We start from the raw sequence: 18,365 nt of genomic DNA on the forward strand, positions 1-18,365 counted from the left end.
GTCTGCTTTCCAACAGACACTGGGAGACAAATTCAAATTTCACAGGACAAAAACCTAAAACACAAGGCCAAAATATACACTGGAGTTGCTTACCAATATTACATTGAATGTTACTGTGTGGCCTAGCTCCAGTTTTGACTTAAATCGGCTTGAAAATCTATGGCAAGACTTGCAAATTGAAGAATACTGTGCAAATATTGTACAATCCAGGTATGCAAAGTTCTTAGAGATTTACCCAGAAAGACTCACAGTTGTAATTGCTGCCAAAGGTGCTTCTAACATGTACTGACTCAGGGGGTTGAATATTTATCTAATCAAGATATATTACTCTATTTCTTACAAATGTTAGAATTTTTCTTCCACTATGACATAACATATTATTTTGTGTAGATTGTTGACAAAAAAAGACAATTAAATCCATTTTAATCCCACTTTGTAACACAACAAAATGTGGAAAAAGTCAAGGGGTATGAATACTTATGATACCCACTGTATGCCCCCTGGTTCAATGGCCAACCTGTATGACTGAATACAGCATCATCCAATGTAACAGTTTGCCAATACCTCCATGTATAAGTGTTGGTGATGATGAGTCAAAACAATCCTGGAAAATATCAGTGTGACCATTCTTTATCAAAAACACATCTGCAACATCTCACTAGTAGAACATCTGTCTGTAGTTTTATCAGTGTAGCCACATAGAGAATCTGTTTGGGATTTGTAATTAGTTCAAAGGAGTTCCTCTCTGTTATTAAGGGTTCTGTGTTCACTTGCCCTTCAATTAAAGTCTAAGCTGAGTTTGCGCACACATGTATTCAATGTTACAAAATATTAGGGGTGGGTGCCTTGGGAAACATTGAAAGTATATTGCATAGTTGCTCGAAAAATGTGTTACTGTACGTTAATCTTTTTGATTAAAACTACATCTTGTATGATACCGCAAACCAGAATTAGCTTGATCTAGACTGCTATGCTTGGCCAACCTCTATCTTAAGATCATATCAAAAACAAACAGTCAAACAAACAAATGTTTTAAGTGTGATTACAGGTTTTAGGCAATATGTGAAAATCAAGATGTCTGCATTGCAGAAGATTGCAACCCACAGTTCAGTTAGGGTGCTGACTAATAGAGCAACAGTTTTATAGTACAGTAAGCCTATATGTATTGTATCAGTATCTATTAAACACAAGTGCTTTGTAAGCCAAAGGCCTCGTGTATTGTGGATGATGTCCAGAGAGGATAGAATGAACTGAGAGAGGGATGCAAGTTCAGATGTATTGTTCTTCTATCTGTTCTTCTCCTTCCTCCCTCCATCCTTGCCATAGTACAGTGCCTGTTAAACTCAGCAATGTTATGATCTGTGGCCCCAAGCCGATGCATCTGAAAGGCAGAAGGAAACAGACGCACATTAAAACCTTACATCAGACCTTCCCAGTAGCAAGCCAAGAGGCATTCCATGTCAAACTGTAATGAACACTGTTAGTTAGTTGCCATAGAAACCCCAGTAGCCATAACCACAACTACTTTTTGGTGTGGTTACTTTGGGGTCAGACAGAATCTAGTGGCAGAGTGCTAATTACGGAGGGCCCAGTTGGGGTCTTAGACCCCCAGAATGAGACATGAACTAGATGCAACAATGTCAAACTTGGAGGGGGGGGGGGGGGTCTCTAAATAATACTTATTTAACCATTCTCCTATTTGTTTCAAATGCAATTTGTACTGCTACAGTGGTAAATATTAAAATGAAAGCTTATTCCAAATTAAACACACACCCCTACCTCTGTGTCATGGTTTAAAAAATAAATTCCCATGTGGCTGCATTTGTTATCCCGGGACAGTCCCGTATCTCAGCCCCTTTTCAGGTGTCCCAACTTTTCTTTCTACAAAAAAGGTCCTTTCTTCAGCAAGACGCCGAATGTAATTAGACTTTTTGGTGTTTTGTAACACGTCTCTTTTTGTATTTTTGTTTTGTTTAGGGGGCAGATCAGCTTTAATATTGCAGATATATTGTAGCTTCCATCAATATAATTGTCTGCATCATTTCCAATCCCCCATATATTTTTTGTAAATATATATATACTGTGGCTTCGGAAAGTATTCAGACCCCTTGACTTTTTCCACATTTTGTTACGTTACAGCCTTATTCTAAAATGGATTACATCATTTCCCCCCCCCCCTCATCAATCAACACACAATCTCGCCTTAATTACAAAGCAAAAACAGGCTTTTAGAAATGTTTGCAATTTTATAAATAATACAAAAACGGAAATATCACATTTACATAAGTATTCAGACCCTTTACTCAGTACTTTGTTGAAGCACCTTTGGCAGCGACTACAGCCTCCAGTCTTCTTCGGTATCACGCCACAAGCTTGGCACACCTGTATTTGGGGAGTTTCTCTCATTTTCTCTGCAGATCCTCTCAAGCTCTGTAAGGTTGGATGGGGAGTGTTGATGCACAGCTATTTTCAGGTTTCTCCAGAGATGTTCGATCGGGTTCAAGTTCGGGCTCTGGCTGGGCCACTCAAGGACATTCAGAGACTTGTCACGAAGCCACTCCTGCGTTGTCTTGGCTGTGTGCTTAGGGTCGTTGTCCTGTTGGAAGGTGAACCTTCGCCCCAGTCTGAGGTCCTGAGTGCTCTGGAGCAGGTTTTCATGAAGGATCTCTCTGTACTTTGCTCCGTTTATCTTTGCCTCGATCCTGACTAGTCTCCCAGTCCCTGCCGCTGAAAAACATCCCCACAGCATGATGATGATGCCTCCACCACCATGCTTCACGTTGGGGTGGTGCCAGGTCTCCTCCAGACGTGACGCTTGGCATTCAAGCCAAAGAGTTCAATCTTGATTTCATCGGACCAGAGAATCTTCTTTCTCATGGCCTGAGAGTCCTTTAGTTGCCTTTTGGCAAACTCCAAGTGGGCTGTCATGTGCCTTTTACTGAGGAGTGGCTTCCGTCTGGCCACTACCATAAAGGCCTGATTGGTGGAGTGCTGCAGAGATGGTTGTCCTTCTGGAAGGTTCTCCAATCTGCACAGAGGAACTCTAGAGCTCTCTCAGAGTGACCATCGGGTCCTTGGTCACCTCCCTGACCAAAGCCCTTCTCCCCCGAATGCTCAGTTTGGCCTGGCAGCCAGCTCTAGGAAGAGTCTTGGTGGTTCCAAACTTCTTCCATTCTGTGACTTGACACAATCCTGTCTCGGAGCTCTACGGACAATTCCTTTGATCTCATGGCTTGGTTTTTGCTGTGACATGCACTGTCAACTGTGGGACCTTTTAATAGACAGTTGTGTGCCTTTATAAATCATGTCCAATCAATTGAATTTACCACAGGAGGTCTCCAATCAAGTTGTAGAAACATCAAGGATGATCAATGGAAACAGGATGCACCTGAGCTCAACTTCGAATCTCATAGCAAAGGGTTTGAATACTTACATAAATAAGGTTTTTATTTAATCAATTTCAGAATAAGGCTGTAACGTAACAACATTTGGAAAAAGTAAAGGGATCTGAATACTTTCCGAAGGCACTGTATATATACAGTACCAGTCAAAAGTTTGGACACACCTACTCATTCAAGGGTTTTTATTTATTTTTACTATTTTCTACATTGTAGAATAATAGTGAAGAAATCAAAACTATAAAATAACACATGGAATCATGTAGTAACCCAAAAAGTGTTAAACAAATCAAAATATATTTAATATTTCAGATTCTTCAAAGAAGCCACCCTTTGCCTTGATGACAGCTTTGTACATTATTGACATTCTCTCAACCAGCTTCACCTGGAATACTTTTCCAACTATCTTGAAGGAGTTCCCACATATGCTAAGCACTTGTCGGCTGCTTTTCCTTCACTCTGCGGTCCAACTCATCCCAAACCATCTCAATTGGGTTGAGGTTGGGTGATTGTGGAGGCCAGGTCATCTGATGCAGCACTTCATCACTCTCCTTCTTGGTCAAATAGCCCTTACACAGCCTGGAGGTGTGTTGGGTCATTGTCCTGATGAAAAACAAATGATAGTCCCACTAAGTGCAAACCAGATGGGATGGCGTGCCGCTTCAGAATGCTGTGGTAGCCATGCTGGTTAAGTGTGCCTTGAATTGTAAATAAATCACTGACAGTGTCACCAACAAAGCACCCCCACACCATCACCTCCTCCATGCTTCACGGTTGGAACTACACATGTGGAGATCATCCGTTCACCTACTCTGCGCTCGCAAAGACACGGCGGTTGGAACCAAAAATCTCACATATCTTCTTCTCATTAGTGTCCTTTAGTAGTGGTTTCTTTGCAACAATTTGACCATGAAGGCCTGATTCACAAAGTCTCCTCTGAACAGTTGATGTTGAGATGTGTCTGTTACTTGAAAAATAAAGAAAAGTTCTGATCGCTTCTATTCTCATAGTTTCTACAGATTGTAAATTAACAAAACATTTTTGCTAAAAGTATTATTACATTATTGATCGATTGACTATGACTTTTCAAATCACCCAGTAGTGCTATCTGCAGAGTTAGCTCCAGGTAAATGTTGCAATTCTTCGGCCATTCCTGGACCTGCGATCAAAAACAAGCTACATATGGACAGTACCAAAACAAATGATGTATTGATTGTCTCTTCGCATAAAAATCTGCAGAGCTGGGATGGTTGTATCCCCATATATAACATTCTATTGGTTGCAAGAATTTTGTATAATTTAAATTGAAAAAGTTTTGAAACCGGTGTCATTTTGCGTATCAGTTCATAAAATGTGCCATGGAATCGGTACATCGAAAATCACTTCAACTATTTTGCAATCTATATGACACAGCTGTCAATTGTTTGGTCCTTAAATAAAAGTGGTATACTTTTTTATTTATCACAATTTTCTTTAACCAATGTTGGTCTTTAACGCAGGGCTGACCAAACAAGTTCCAAACTTTTTCCCCATTCCACTTGCCTCTTCCGTTTTTGCGTTAATGCTGCAATTAGTTGATTGTAATTTTGTGTAGAGCAGACAATTCCATATATTTTTGTTAGCTGCATGTGTGACATAACTCCACCAGTCATATTTATGATATCATTTACTAAGATTATACCTCTTTTTTTTGTTTTTAATGGGGTTTTTTAATCAATGAGTTAGTATATTGGCGTTTAATCACAATAGTTGTTGTATTATTTGTTCTGTCTTTTCTGGTGGATTAAACTGAAATTGCAACCAACTTTCTAACAGATGTCTCTTTCCATTCATCAAATGGCGGAGTGCACAGTGCACTGTTTGGTTGCTGAATTTATTTTAGAGGACTGGACGAACATATGCCTGTACCATACTTTTTGAATTAATTTGTTTGACAATAAGATGAAAACATCATGACTGGTAAAGTTCATGCCAAATTAAAAGGTCATCAAAATGTATTTTGACAGTTAAATTACATGTCTTTACTATTAGGCTCATACATTTCTTTATAGAAACATCCTGTCTAGCAGGAACTATTTTGGAGTTGTTAAAACAATTCTCAGGAGTCCTGGCGACATGCTACCAGTGAATCAATGTTGTAATATGGGCAATAAAAAGACTACCTCTACCTCTATATATTTTGGTTAGGTCAGGGTGTGACTAGGGTGGGTACTCTAGTTTTTGTATGTCTAGGGTTTTTGTATGTCTAGGGGTTTTTGTATGGCTATGTTGGCCTGATATGGTTCCCAATCAGAGACAGCTGTTTATCGTTGTCTCTGATTGGGTATCATATTTAGGTAGCCATTTTCCTCATTTGTGTTGTGGGATCTTGTCTATGTATAGTTGCCTTAGTGCACATCAGTAGCGTTTCGTTTGTTGTTTTGTTAGGTGAGTTTCAGTTTATAAAAATTATGTGGAACTCTACTCACGCTATGCCTTGGTCTCATCATTATGACAACCTTTTCAGATTCAAAATGTAATTCAAATCTCATCCTTATCCAAACAAAGAGTTGGCTTGGATGCATTCAAAAGCACCAATTCTAGGATCCAATTGAACATGCCTTTAAAATATCCATGTTTGCTCCAATTGACCAACTCAACACAACTGAAATTAACTGACCCCAACCAACAGTGCTGAAGGGTTCATATCCTCATTCAAAATGGCGGCAGCCCATTCTCTCACCTGAATAAAACTGGGCCGTGCAGCAGAGGCCCTTCCCGCGTGTCGTCCGGTATACAGGCGACACACACACTCTGGTGGCGGGGGGCAGGTGTGTCAGACGTGTGGACAGTAAGTTGGGGGGCAGGTAGAAGGAGGAGCGCTGGGCTGTGGTAGAGCCGTGGCCGTCCTGTCCCTCCCAGGTGAGCCAGTAGCCCCTGAGGCCGTCCATGCTGGCTTTCCAGTCCACCTGCACAGAGTCACTGCCCACCGTGGTCAGCCGCAGGTCTGCAAGATCCGGCCTCACTGAGAAGGGAGGGAGGGGATTCATTTTCCAAAGTACACTTTAGCAATATTTACATTGTTACGTCATGCCAATAAAGCAATTGAAATTAAATTGAGAGAGAAAAAGGCCTACGTGCTGCATCTATACAGTGGTATGTGAAGGGTAATAGTACATTTAGCATTTTCCCATTTTATTGCTTCAGTTTAAAAACTTTGAGGCTAATCCCATACCGCATCTGTGCCTAAGAACATATCCATAATGCTATATGCTCCTTACCCTCCTCAGTGCACACTTTGACAGACATGGCCCTCTCCTGGCCATAGGAGTGACGGGCGCTCACGGTGACCAGGTACTGGGTGTCTGGCTGGAGGTTGGTCAGCATGGTGGAGTTCTGCTCCCGGCCCACAGTAGTCATGTGAAGCTTCCCCCCCGGGAGTGCTGAGTACTCCACCTGGAAGCTCTGGACAGACTCTGGCTGCAGAGGACCCCAGCTCACCCTCACACTGTTGGCCTCTGAGTCAGACACCGTCACCACGGCTGGGCTCAACACCTCTGAGGAGACGATAAGTTATATGTAATAATATAATATTAAAATATATATAATCTGGTGATTTACCAGGTGCTTTTGTCGAAAGTGACTAAAGAATATTCGGTATACAGGGTGCCCATGCTGGACACCCCAAAGACACCACATCCCAACATTGTTACAATTAACAATGTAAATGTTGTAAATGTCAAATGTAAACATGCCACCTCTTACCTGGCTTAGTGGTGAAGGTGACGGAGAGGGGGTTGAGCACCTGCAGGTTGGACTCAGGAGTCAGTGTGGCTGTGTAGGTGGTGTCTGGCTTTAGTCCCGTCAGCCTGGCCGTGCTAGAGTCCCCTGGCCGGGTGAGTCTCTGGTACTGGCCACCGCTGGTACTGGGGCTGGTACCAGGCCCCCCTGCTCCTCCTCCAACCACTCCCCCACTGGGAGCCGGTCCAAACCGGATGTCATAATAGCCGGTCAAACCGGCCAAAACCGGTCGCCACTGCAGCACAGCGCTGTCTGTGGACACATCTCGCACCTGGAGCCGTTCAGCCCAGAGGATCTCTGTTAGAGGAGAGACAGAACGAGACCGAAGGACTGAAACACTGGTGAAATATAAAACTCCACTTTAAATTGAAGGACATGCTCATTGTAATGGCTGAAATTGAATGAATGGAACGGTATATTGGGACGATGGCGGTATACCGTTCCATTCATTCCATTCCAGCTATTACTTGAGCCATCCTCCCTTCACCAGCCTCCTCTTGCCTAAACACCTTTACGACCATATTATCACAGTGTGCGGATTCCTTTCTCTCACTGGTGAGCATTCATCCTTGGATAACCAGAACAAGATGGCAAAAAAGAGAGGGAGGAAAAGGATGAAAGAGAGAAGCTCAGACAGACACACAGACTGTGGGTTCCCCAATGCATTCACATTGCATGCCATAAAACCTCTCGAAATAGACAACCCAGTTCTGAAGATACTTCTGTAACAAATAGCAAACCCAAGAAAGGTTTCAGTGTCAGAGGATAGGAACTTCAGGCACTCGCTAGAGGGACCATGGATTTCTCCTTCTGTGTCGTAAAGAACCTGTATTTACACTATGCGTCTGCCCATCACTACAGTATGCATCCTGTCTTAGAGCTACATATGTTTACTGGAAGTGATTGTGTCCAAATGACTGCTACTCTATCTGACCAGAGAAATACCCTCTATATATCTCTGGCACCATAGAGGGGCACGGTAGGATCATTTCTTTATTAATAGCCCCCCCTCTCTCATTACAGTCTAACATACACTGTCACTGCATTCCCTCTATGTCTCACAGTCTCTAGGAGTGGGTATGTGATAAAGGAGTAGAATGGAGACATGCATTTGTACAGCAGCAAAGTCTAGAGTAGAGCTCAAAAGAACGTGTCAGGTCCATGTCAATTGCTGTCAATTGAGGAATCAAATTGGACACACAGAATGCCACACACACTCACCAATAATGGCATCCCTCAGGTCCTCGGTGATGATACTCATATCGTCGATGTCCACAAAGTACAGGTGTGACTCCACAGGTGGGGTGACCACCTGCCGCAGCACCTGGTAGTTCCCGTGGCCCGTGGAGATCACCAGAACGGCCACGCCCTCCTCTCTCAGCTCCTCCATTGGTCCAATCACATCACCCGGCTTCACCCCGTCCGTCAGCCACACTAGAACCCTGGGTAGCTCTGTCCTGGCCCCCCCGGCCCCTCCAGGCTTCAGCACCCAGTCCTTGGCCATCCTGAGGGCCTCCTCTGTATTGGTGTCGCCCCTCAGAGCCTTGGTGTTCCCCAGTGCCTCCTGGAGGCCAGATTGGGTATTGTGGGCATCAAAGCCAAACTCGAGGCGGGGTTGGGTGCCCACCTGCAGTAGCCCCACCCTCACCTGGTCCTCGCCCAATGAGAAGGGGAGGAGGAGCTCGGACAGGAAGCCCAGCATGCGGGAGTACTCATAGGATGAGACGCTGCCCGAGGAGTCCAATAGGAAGAGGATGTCGCCCTCACAGCAGTTCAACACTGAGAGGAGAGAAAAGGAAAGGAGAGCGTTACAGGTGGTGGACAAACATCCACTAGATTTTTACAGAGATATGAATCTATATTCTATATACCCTATCTATAGGCTATAGAATATAATGCTAATATTATGTGAAAATTAATAAGTCACAGCATACTGTTGAGAATTAAATACTCCCAGAGTTAAGCAATATTTACACCACTGTGGGTCTTCACGATGGGGAACTTTCTATAAGCATAGTGCTTATAATAGATGTGTGAGATACACTAATTGTAGTGTATGTGGGAAACAGGGAAACAATGTGGTATAGTTATTCGTTTACCCACAAACTTACCGTAGAGAAGCAAACTAATTATCAATGATAGCCAGCCAAACATTTACTGGGATAAGTACAATCCCAGAACTCACTGAGACTGTGTGGAGCATCTGTGGGAAAACCCACTGCTATTTTCAACTTTCTCTCTTTTCTCACTCTCTCTCTGATTCCTTCTCCCTCCCTTAACTTTTTCCAGTGGTCCTCCTTCTGTTCAGTATGTGAGTGTGCACACACTCACTCACACACACACACAAAGAATCTCCCCCTCACCATCCACCTCCTTGGAACAACACTGTCCCACAGTCATTAAAACCTTTATAGAAAATGCCATAAGTCTGAAAGCGGGAGAAACTGAAACAAAATGAAAAGAGAAAAAATGTGTGGAGAGGTGTGAACTGTCCGAAGAAAGGAAATGAGTGGAAAACAAGTAATTACAGCGATAAGACCAGATCAAAACAAACAGGCCAACCTAAAATAAGGGATGAAAAAGTGAGATAGATCAGAGGAGGGGTGGCCAGATGAGGGATGGATGAAAATACTGTCATAACATTTAGACTAGGCAACATTTTACAAATGTTCCATATTTCATAACAGTAGCACGGAGCAGTGCTTCTCATTAAAGTGAGAGAGTGAGTAAGAAGGGGTGAGGGGGAGAACTGTAGGAACTCCTTATATTGGTGGTATAAGGAGGAGGGTAGGTGGGAATAGAGAGAGAGAAATGTTAAGGGGGAGGTGTGTATTGGCAGTTCCATTTGTGAGAAGAAGAGGAATGTGCGGTAGTAGACGTATACCCATATACAGAGAGAGAGAGCGAGAGAGAGAGAGCGAGAGAGAGAGATGTGCCATGTTAATTTTCCAGCTTCAATTTGACACTCGATGTGTGGTCGCTGTACTGATAAGAGTGTAGTGTTGAAAGACGAGTGTACACTCAAACATGCACACACACACGCACGCACATCTGGACTTTGTACTCCAGCTCCCTAAGAGGGAGGGGCTGCAGTTACACTGCACATATGGCCTCTAATGTTAAGCCCCAGTAAACTGTAGTTCTGTCTGTGTCTCTCTGGTCTCTATGTTTACTGTAAACCAACTGTTTGGGTCTGAACTGTCTTGTACATTAGTATTAGCTTTATTGCGGTGTTAGGTTTACAGTACACCCTGAACAAGCTTGACTAATACTGTATATTAGTGGTTACACACTGAATGTAAATTATGAAACCACAGAGTCTTCATGGGCATGGGAGTAACTGACAATAACTCTTTAGACCTGCTTCACAAATGCATGCACACACACACACACACACACACACACACACACACACACACACACACACACACACACGTATGCATGCATGCATGTGCGCGCACACATACACATAGCTCAGATGTGTTAGAAAAGGCCTCCTCCACAGCTCTTCTTGGTTCTAAAACATTATGTGGTTATATCACCATCAGTAGGCTATAAGTAGGATCAAAATACATCATCACAGGGGATCAAACCTGGATCATCTGTGATTCTCTGCCGGTCTTTAGTATTAAAAGCATTTCTATTAGTGGAGGCTCCTCAGAGGAGGAAGGGGAGGACCATCCTCCTCAGTGAATTTCATAAAAATAAAAATGATAAAACATTGAAAAAGTTATCCTTTTTAGATAAAACTATACTAAATATATTCACATTACCAAATAATTGATTAAAACACAGTAGCCTCAACAGCACTCTGTAGGGCAGCACCATGGTGTAGCCGGAGAACAGCTAGCTTCCATTCTCCTCTCGGTACATTAACTTCAATATAAAACCTTGAAGGCTCTTGGTTCTCACCCCCTTCCATAAACTTACACAGTAATTATGACACCGGAGGACATCCTCCAACCTATCAGAGCTCTTACAGCATGAACTGACATGTTGTCCACCCAATCAAAGGATCAGAGAATTAATCTAGTACTGAAAGCATAAGCTACAGCTAGCTAGCACTGTAGTGCATAAAATATGGTGAGTAGTTGACTCAAAGAGAGAGAAAGATTATAGTTTAACAGTTTTCAACAAATTAATTTCTTCAAAAATTAAGGAGAAGCGAGAGAGAGAAACCAATTTTTTTTCATTTTCAGTTTAACTTACTTAGCTAGCAAATGCAGCTGGCTAGTTTAGTTACTCAAACACCTCAAACAGTGGGATGCTATGTTAGCTAGCTGGCTATGACTATCCAACACAACACTGAAAGTCTTCCAAGTCAAGGTAAGCTTTTCGTTTTATTAATGTATTGTCACCGGGGCCTGCCGGTCTAACTGCTTACTAACTATACACTGTAGCATTACTGCATGATTGTAGCGGGTTTACTAACACATTAGTTATATTAGCTATGTTGACTAGGACGTTACTTTAGCTAATATGGAGACAATTATGTAGGCTGTGTGTTGCGGTTATGACATGGTTTGGCTTGGAAAGTTTTTTTCACCTGGTCACATACAGCTGATGTATTGTTCATTGAAGTCCACAAACAAAGGGAGGAGGAGAGTGCATAGAGGCTAGAATGAATACAATGTGGCTACTATGAAAGTGATCAGGGGTGTATTCATTCTGCCGATTCTGTTGAAAAACTTTTCTTAAACGGATGCAAATGAAACGGAGATAAAAAAATACCTGAATTTGTCTAAAAGAAACTCTCATTTGCAACTGTTGGACTAATGATTACGCCCTAGATAAACACTCTTGCCTGTATCTAGCTTAAGGCAGTATTGAATGTGTCACTGTCTGGCCATGCGTCACTGTCTGTTTTTCTCTCAACCTGTGTGCACCTACGTTGTAAACTTTTATTCATAGGCTAGGTTGTAGCAACCTCATGATAGATATAGGGAAAATTGGAGTATCATGTAGTTGCCTAAACCTATCGATGTTACATTGAACTGGGTTGAATGGAATATGAATGACAGTCTTCCAACATGCTGTCCTCCCTCATCATAAACGGCACTGACCGCCACTGATTTCTATGTTTGAGTGAGACGCATAGAAAGTAATTAAGCTATGTTAGTCAAAGCCTGTCTATTCTCTATAAATGGAAGTCTGTGTGAGAAGTCTGTACACTGTACACTTACACTGAGTCATAAAGACAGACCACTGACAGATGGAACTGACTCACCAGCAAGTTTAGTTTTCACCATTACAGTATATGTTATGAGCTCTAACTACCACATGCATGGTTGTAACAAGCATTCAGTAATTAGTAATGGTGTTATAATCAATCATTTGTTTTAATTTACATCGCATGGAATAATAAGCACATCAATTTCACATAGTGTTAAAGTCAGGAACAGATATCAACATACACTGAGTATACCAAACATTAGTAATGCCTTCCTTATATTTGCCCTTAGAACAGCCTCAATTCATCAGGGCATGGACTCTACAAGGTTTCAAAAGCATTCTACAGGGATGATGACCCATGTTGACTTCAATGCTTCCCACAGTTGTGTCAAGTTAGCTGGATGTCCTTCGGGTGGTGGACCATTCTTGATACACACTGGAAACTGTTGAGCGTGAAAAACAAAACGGCACTTAAATATTTTGTCTTTCCCACTCACCATCTGAATGGCACACATGTCTCAAAGGCTTAAAAATCCTTCCTTAACCTGTCTCCTCCCCTTCATCTACACTGACTGAAGTGGATTTAACAAGTGACATGAATGAGGGATCATAGCTTTCACCTGGATTCACCTGGTCAGTCTATGTCATGGAAAGAGCAGGTGTTCTTAATGCTTTGTATACTCAGTGTAGAAATTATATGACAGATGATACAAGTATTGTGCCTTTAATATAATAACACCAGTTGGAGATACTCTGACTTCTCCTCCCTAGTCTCTCAGTCACCCCACCACTAGACCATCGGCCACCACCTGCAATGCTCACCTTCTTCAGTTGCTGAGTTTTGACCACATGATTTCCGCAGGAACATTCCAACCAGTATGCAAGTAAACAAAATCCGACTCTCCATCTCAAGTGTTTATTGTGATCAATTTCGGTAGAAAGAATTATGATGATATCAATAGAGTTTCCTCCAAAAATGTGTTCATTTCCTGAACCGTCGCTCCAACTGAAATGGTAATGATCCTTCCATTCAGGGTACTTAGGCTATAAATTGCGGCTTGAAACTTCATATCCCCAATTCTCACTTTCACCGAGACTTTCCCGTTTTGTTTCCGCTTTTCTGGAACATTACATTCTTGTAATATTTCCCACAGATCAAATGTTGTCTGTTAGTTGCTCGGGTAGCCTCCGTGAGTTAGCGCGCGCAAGGTAAAAAGCGCGAGCATTCTAGTCGATTCTTCGCTCTGACTCCCCCCCTCCCCTCCAGTGTTCACTCCCTTATTTCTTAACGGTCTTTCAAGACACTTCGAATAGCAATAGGCTCAAGAGCTCTGGCCAAACGTCATTGCTCTGGAAAGGTGCCCATTTTCTCATATCTTTACATTTTATGGCAAACTAGACAATCGTGCAAAAAGCGAAGAGAGTCTTTAAAATGTAAAACAATATAAGGAAGAATTTTAACTTTCAGCTTTGAAATTAACTAATGGAGATGTATTATTATTTAGACAATTAAAACTAAGAAATGCAGTTAATTATGGAGCCTTATCTGAGGGCCACTGACTTTCAGCACTAAAATCCTTGGAATGAGAGTGCCTTTTCAAGATCATAGGTCCAGGGGTGGAATGGTTTTGTGGTATTTCGGGCAAATGCCAGATGGGCTGGTCCATTTTTAGACCCGTGGGCCTGTCTAACTTGTTTTTTTTGTGCAAAATAATAATGATCTGGTGAATAATGGGGGCCTCAAGGAATAAAATGGGCCGGTGCGGGGGGCCTCAAGGAGAAAAATTAGCTGGTGTGGGGGCCTCAAAGGGAAAAGAAATGGTCCAGTGTATTAGAAATGCCAGGGATGTTTTCTGGTCCCAGTCCACCCCTGGATAGGCCTACATGTAGGCTATTGTCTATTTCATTTGTTGGCCTTCCACTGGGAACAGACATCATCAGTTCAACGTCTACTTTTTATGTACATTTCGCTGAGTTATCAACTAACATGAATTCAACATGAAATCAACATTTCTACATGTCATTGGATTTTGGTTAAAAGTTGGGAAGAAAAAAATATGAAATTCTCTTACGTTGATGACTTTTTGCAAATCCAATCAATTTTCTTTGTCGATTTAACGTCATCACATCACATTGCATTTTGTTGAAGTGACGTGGAAACAACGTTGAATCAACCAGTTTTTGCCCAGTGGGCTATGTGCATGTTTAGTTAAATGTGAGACTATAAGAACATGTAAAGCATTTTTTATGAATATAGAATTACAGTATGCTGACAAACTGTCAGATGACTGGTAATCTGTTTACTGACAGAGGGACACAATTATGGGGTCAAGCTCTTGGACTTCAGCATGAACTGCTCAAGTTGGCAAAATAGATTCCATGGTAAATATTATTTTGATTGAATTGCATCAGCCTATAGTGCCTCAGGAGATTTGGAGAATGTGATATTGAGATGGTGTCTGTTTGAGAGTGAAAAGCAGCATGCTTATGAGAGAAAGACAGAGAGAGAGAGAGAGGTGATGAGGAGTGGGGATAGGGTAGAAGACGAAAGTGGGAATTAAGAGAAGGGACAAAGGTCTGATATCTGGAGACCTTGGTGACACATCACATGACCTAAGCTTATTTCTACTGTTCCATTGTAACAGAACACCCCATCACACACCTAGTAACTAAACACTGAGTCTATACAAACCTGTGAAAGATAGGCGCTGTTCTATGAAAGATAAGTAGTTGACCATTTCCTAACAGAATAGTATGTTGTGTTTGACCTACAGTATTGAGTGGCTGTTTTGAATCGTGTTTCCCACACACTGAACTTGCCCTTACATGCAACCCCTTCTGCCCCCCTCAGTCTGGTCACTGACCCCACTGTATAGTATACTGTTTATGTCTGCAGATGGGAGTCCTGCTCTTTCAACTGTCCAATAAGCAGTACATCAGTTAGAAATACCCACCTGGAATAACTTTGCAGTGGTATGTGTGTACCATATGTGTATGTATGTGTGTGTGTGTGTGTGTATGTCCATGGCATGCAGGTTTTAACTGATGGATCAGGTAAGTGGCCCGGCTGTATGCAATTCACATAACATGTTGTTACCGGGGGACCAGAGGAAAGGAAATGTTTTAAATCTCACACACGTTCATGTCAACACATTTCTATCCTCTCAATAAGCATAGGTTATGAAACCATAAGTGGTTGTCTTTGTTCACTTATTTGCACATTCCCTATAAAGAGTAGTAAGCTCCTCTGAGATTCATGTGTCTTTGTAGTACAGTTTCATTGAAAGTGATTGGGCAAAGCTGCAAAGAGTGGTTAGTTGACCATTTTTGGCAGTGGACAAGGCAATGGGAATAAGGGAGGAAGGGAAGTGAAAGAGTAAGGGAGGTGGAAGACGCAGATGGATGACGAGTCCCATATGACAACCCTCACAGCGTGACAACATGGAAACACAGAGAAACAGCATTACATGAGAGGAGATATCTATTTTGTTGAATTCTGAACACTTGAAGTTTATACAACTGAGCACCATTTGTAATTGGGTTTTATACAGCCTCTTGTCACTTTGGCACATAGTAGCGCTCCCGCTGTTATTTACCACTAAAACGTTGGCCCCAGTGCTTCTGGCATCACAATGGAAATCCCATTTCATTAGTAAAGACAGTTCTCTCCTTCACTACTTGCCAGTTATTCCCCCTTCTTTGGTGAGATTGAGAAATGTTAGGTTTATGTAGCATGCCATGTTCTGATAGATTTGACTTGGACACCAGCCATAAATAAAAGTATAAATAAGTCAGGAAGGGGAAGTCAGAGGGGTTTCCCATCACTGGGCCGTGTTGAAGTTCTTATTTGCCAAAAATGCACAGCGTCTTCCTGGCATGCTCTGACTCTTCTGTTCCTGCATCACTAGATCTTCCTGCTCATTGTGTCTGGATCCTGCACATTGCTCATCATGCAAGCTTTTTTACCAGGTCTGTTTGTGAAGTCCTGATAGGAAACTGTAAAATAAAAACTGTCTGTTCTCAGGGTGATGGTGAGATACTGGTCCAAAGAGTAACAGAGGACTTCCAAGCCAAGGGCAGATGCTATGCACACTGTTACTGTTTTATGGTCACTTCTTAATAAACTGCTCAGGACAAAATGACTAGCCAAACGCAGGATATCCATTACAAAAAAATTACATATAAAAAAGATACATATTTATTAAATTTAGAGTTGACATACAAACACCACATTTCAACATGTGAGGAGAATAGCGTCTTCACCTCATATGTGAATTGCAAGTTCACATTTGAAAAACATTAACATGTGAAAATCCATTTGCTGTTGTACATGTAAGAAACCTCCACATGTGTAAATCTCACTTTCTCATGTAGAATTGCAAGTTCACATGTGAAAAACAATCACATTTGCAGTTTCACATGTAAAAAAACTACACATGTGAAAATTGCAAGTTAACATGTGGGGGTGAAATAGTGTTATTCTCCTCATTTGAAAAGGCGGTGTTAACATGTTGCAGTAGCAATGTTTCCTCAAATTCTGTAATGCCATTCTGTAAAAAGGTTACTTAGCCTACCTGAGTAGAATAATTGAAGTGCATTAAAATGAGTGATTTCTTATTTCTGAGCCATCTACTCCATTATTATTGTAGTCCTTCATGGTGTTGCTTTTGATATATATAGTGGGGCAAAAAAGTATTTAGTCAGCCACTAATTGTGCAAGTTCTCCCACTTAAAAAGATGAGAGAGGCCTGTAATTTTCATCATAGGTACACTTCAACTATGACAGACAAAATGAGAAAAAAAAAACAGAAAATCACATTGTAGGATTTTTTATGAATTTATTTGCAAATTATGGTGGAAAATAAGTATTTGGTCACCTACAAACAAGCAAGATTTCTGGCTCTCACAGACCTGTAACTTCTTCTTTAAGAGGCTCCTCTGTCCTCCACTCGTTACCTGTATTAATGGCACCTGTTTGAACTTGTTATCAGTATAAAAGACACCTGTCCACAACCTCAAACAGTCACACTCCAAACTCCACTATGGCCATGACCAAAGAGCTGTCAAAGGACAACAGAAACAAAATTGTAGACCTGCACCAGGCTGGGAAGACTGAATAAGCAATAGGTAAGCAGCTTGGTTTGAAGAAATCAACTGTGGGAGCAATTATTAGGAAATGGAAGACATACAAGACCACTGATAATCTCCCTCGATCTGGGGCTCCACGCAAGATCTCACCCCGTGGGGTCAAAATGATCACAAGAACGGTGAGCAAAAATCCCAGAACCACACGGGGGGGACCTAGTGAATGACCTGCAGAGAGCTGGAACCAAAGTAACAAAGCCTACCATCAGTAACACACTACGCCGCCAGGGACTCAAATCCTGCAGTGCCAGACGTGTCCCCCTGCTTAAGCCAGTACATGTCCAGGCCCGTCTGAAGTTTGCTAGAGAGCATTTGGATGATCCAGAAGATTGGGAGAATGTCATATGGTCAGATGAAACCAAAATATAACTTTTTGGTAAAAACTCAACTCGTCGTGTTTGGAGGACAAAGAATGCTGAGTTGCATCCAAAGAACACCATACCTACTGTGAAGCATGGGGGTGGAAACATCATGGTTTGGGGCTGTTTTTCTGCAAAGGGACCAGGACGACTGATCCGTGTAAAGGACAGAATGAATGGGGCCATGTATCGTGAGATTTTGAGTGAAAACCTCCTTCCATCAGCAAGGGCATTGAAGATGAAACGTGGCATGACAATGATCCCAAACACACCGCCCGGGCAACGAAGGAGTGGCTTCGTAAGAAGCATTTCAAGGTCCTGGAGTGGCCTAGCCAGTCTCCAGATCTCAACCCCATAGAAAATCTTTGGAGGGAGTTGAAAGTCCGTGTTGCCCAGCAACAGCCCCAAAACTTCACTGCTCTAGAGGAGATCTGCATGGAGGAATGGGCCAAAATACCAGCAACAGTGTGTGAAAACCTTGTGAAGACTTACAGAAAACGTTTGACCTCTG

The 18,365-nt window shown here is 42.1% G+C and overlaps 1 protein-coding gene across 1 annotated transcript; it reads right to left on the reverse strand.

Annotated features, from left to right (window-relative positions):
- Positions 1-406: 406 nt before the first annotated feature.
- On the reverse strand, positions 407-13,575 carry vwa1 (von Willebrand factor A domain containing 1). Its single transcript, XM_039008224.1, has 6 exons — positions 13,173-13,575; positions 8,400-8,957; positions 7,143-7,475; positions 6,659-6,934; positions 6,121-6,402; positions 407-1,381 (listed from the first exon to the last, which is right to left on the reverse strand). Exons 1-6 carry the CDS (start codon positions 13,255-13,257, stop codon positions 1,353-1,355), a joined length of 1,563 nt encoding a protein of 520 aa, XP_038864152.1. The 5' UTR covers positions 13,258-13,575; the 3' UTR covers positions 407-1,352.
- Positions 13,576-18,365: the final 4,790 nt, after the last annotated feature.

Source organism: Salvelinus namaycush, chromosome 14, assembly GCF_016432855.1.
Source record: "Salvelinus namaycush isolate Seneca chromosome 14, SaNama_1.0, whole genome shotgun sequence".
NCBI classification, from domain to species: Eukaryota; Metazoa; Chordata; class Actinopteri; order Salmoniformes; family Salmonidae; genus Salvelinus; species Salvelinus namaycush.

What these genes read in the sequence shown, in the direction of transcription:
- vwa1 (XM_039008224.1), bottom strand. Translation starts at nt 13,257, where the DNA reads ATGGAGAGTCGGATTTTGTTTACTTGCATACTGGTTGGAATGTTCCTG. An exon ending in CACCTTCACCACTAAGCCAG is followed by an intron (nt 6,935 to 7,142) that starts GTAAGAGGTGGC and finishes TCGTCTCCTCAG; the next exon opens with AGGTGTTGAGCCCAGCCGTG. An exon ending in CACGGCCCAGTTTTATTCAG is followed by an intron (nt 1,382 to 6,120) that starts GTGAGAGAATGG and finishes TCTGCCTTTCAG; the next exon opens with ATGCATCGGCTTGGGGCCAC.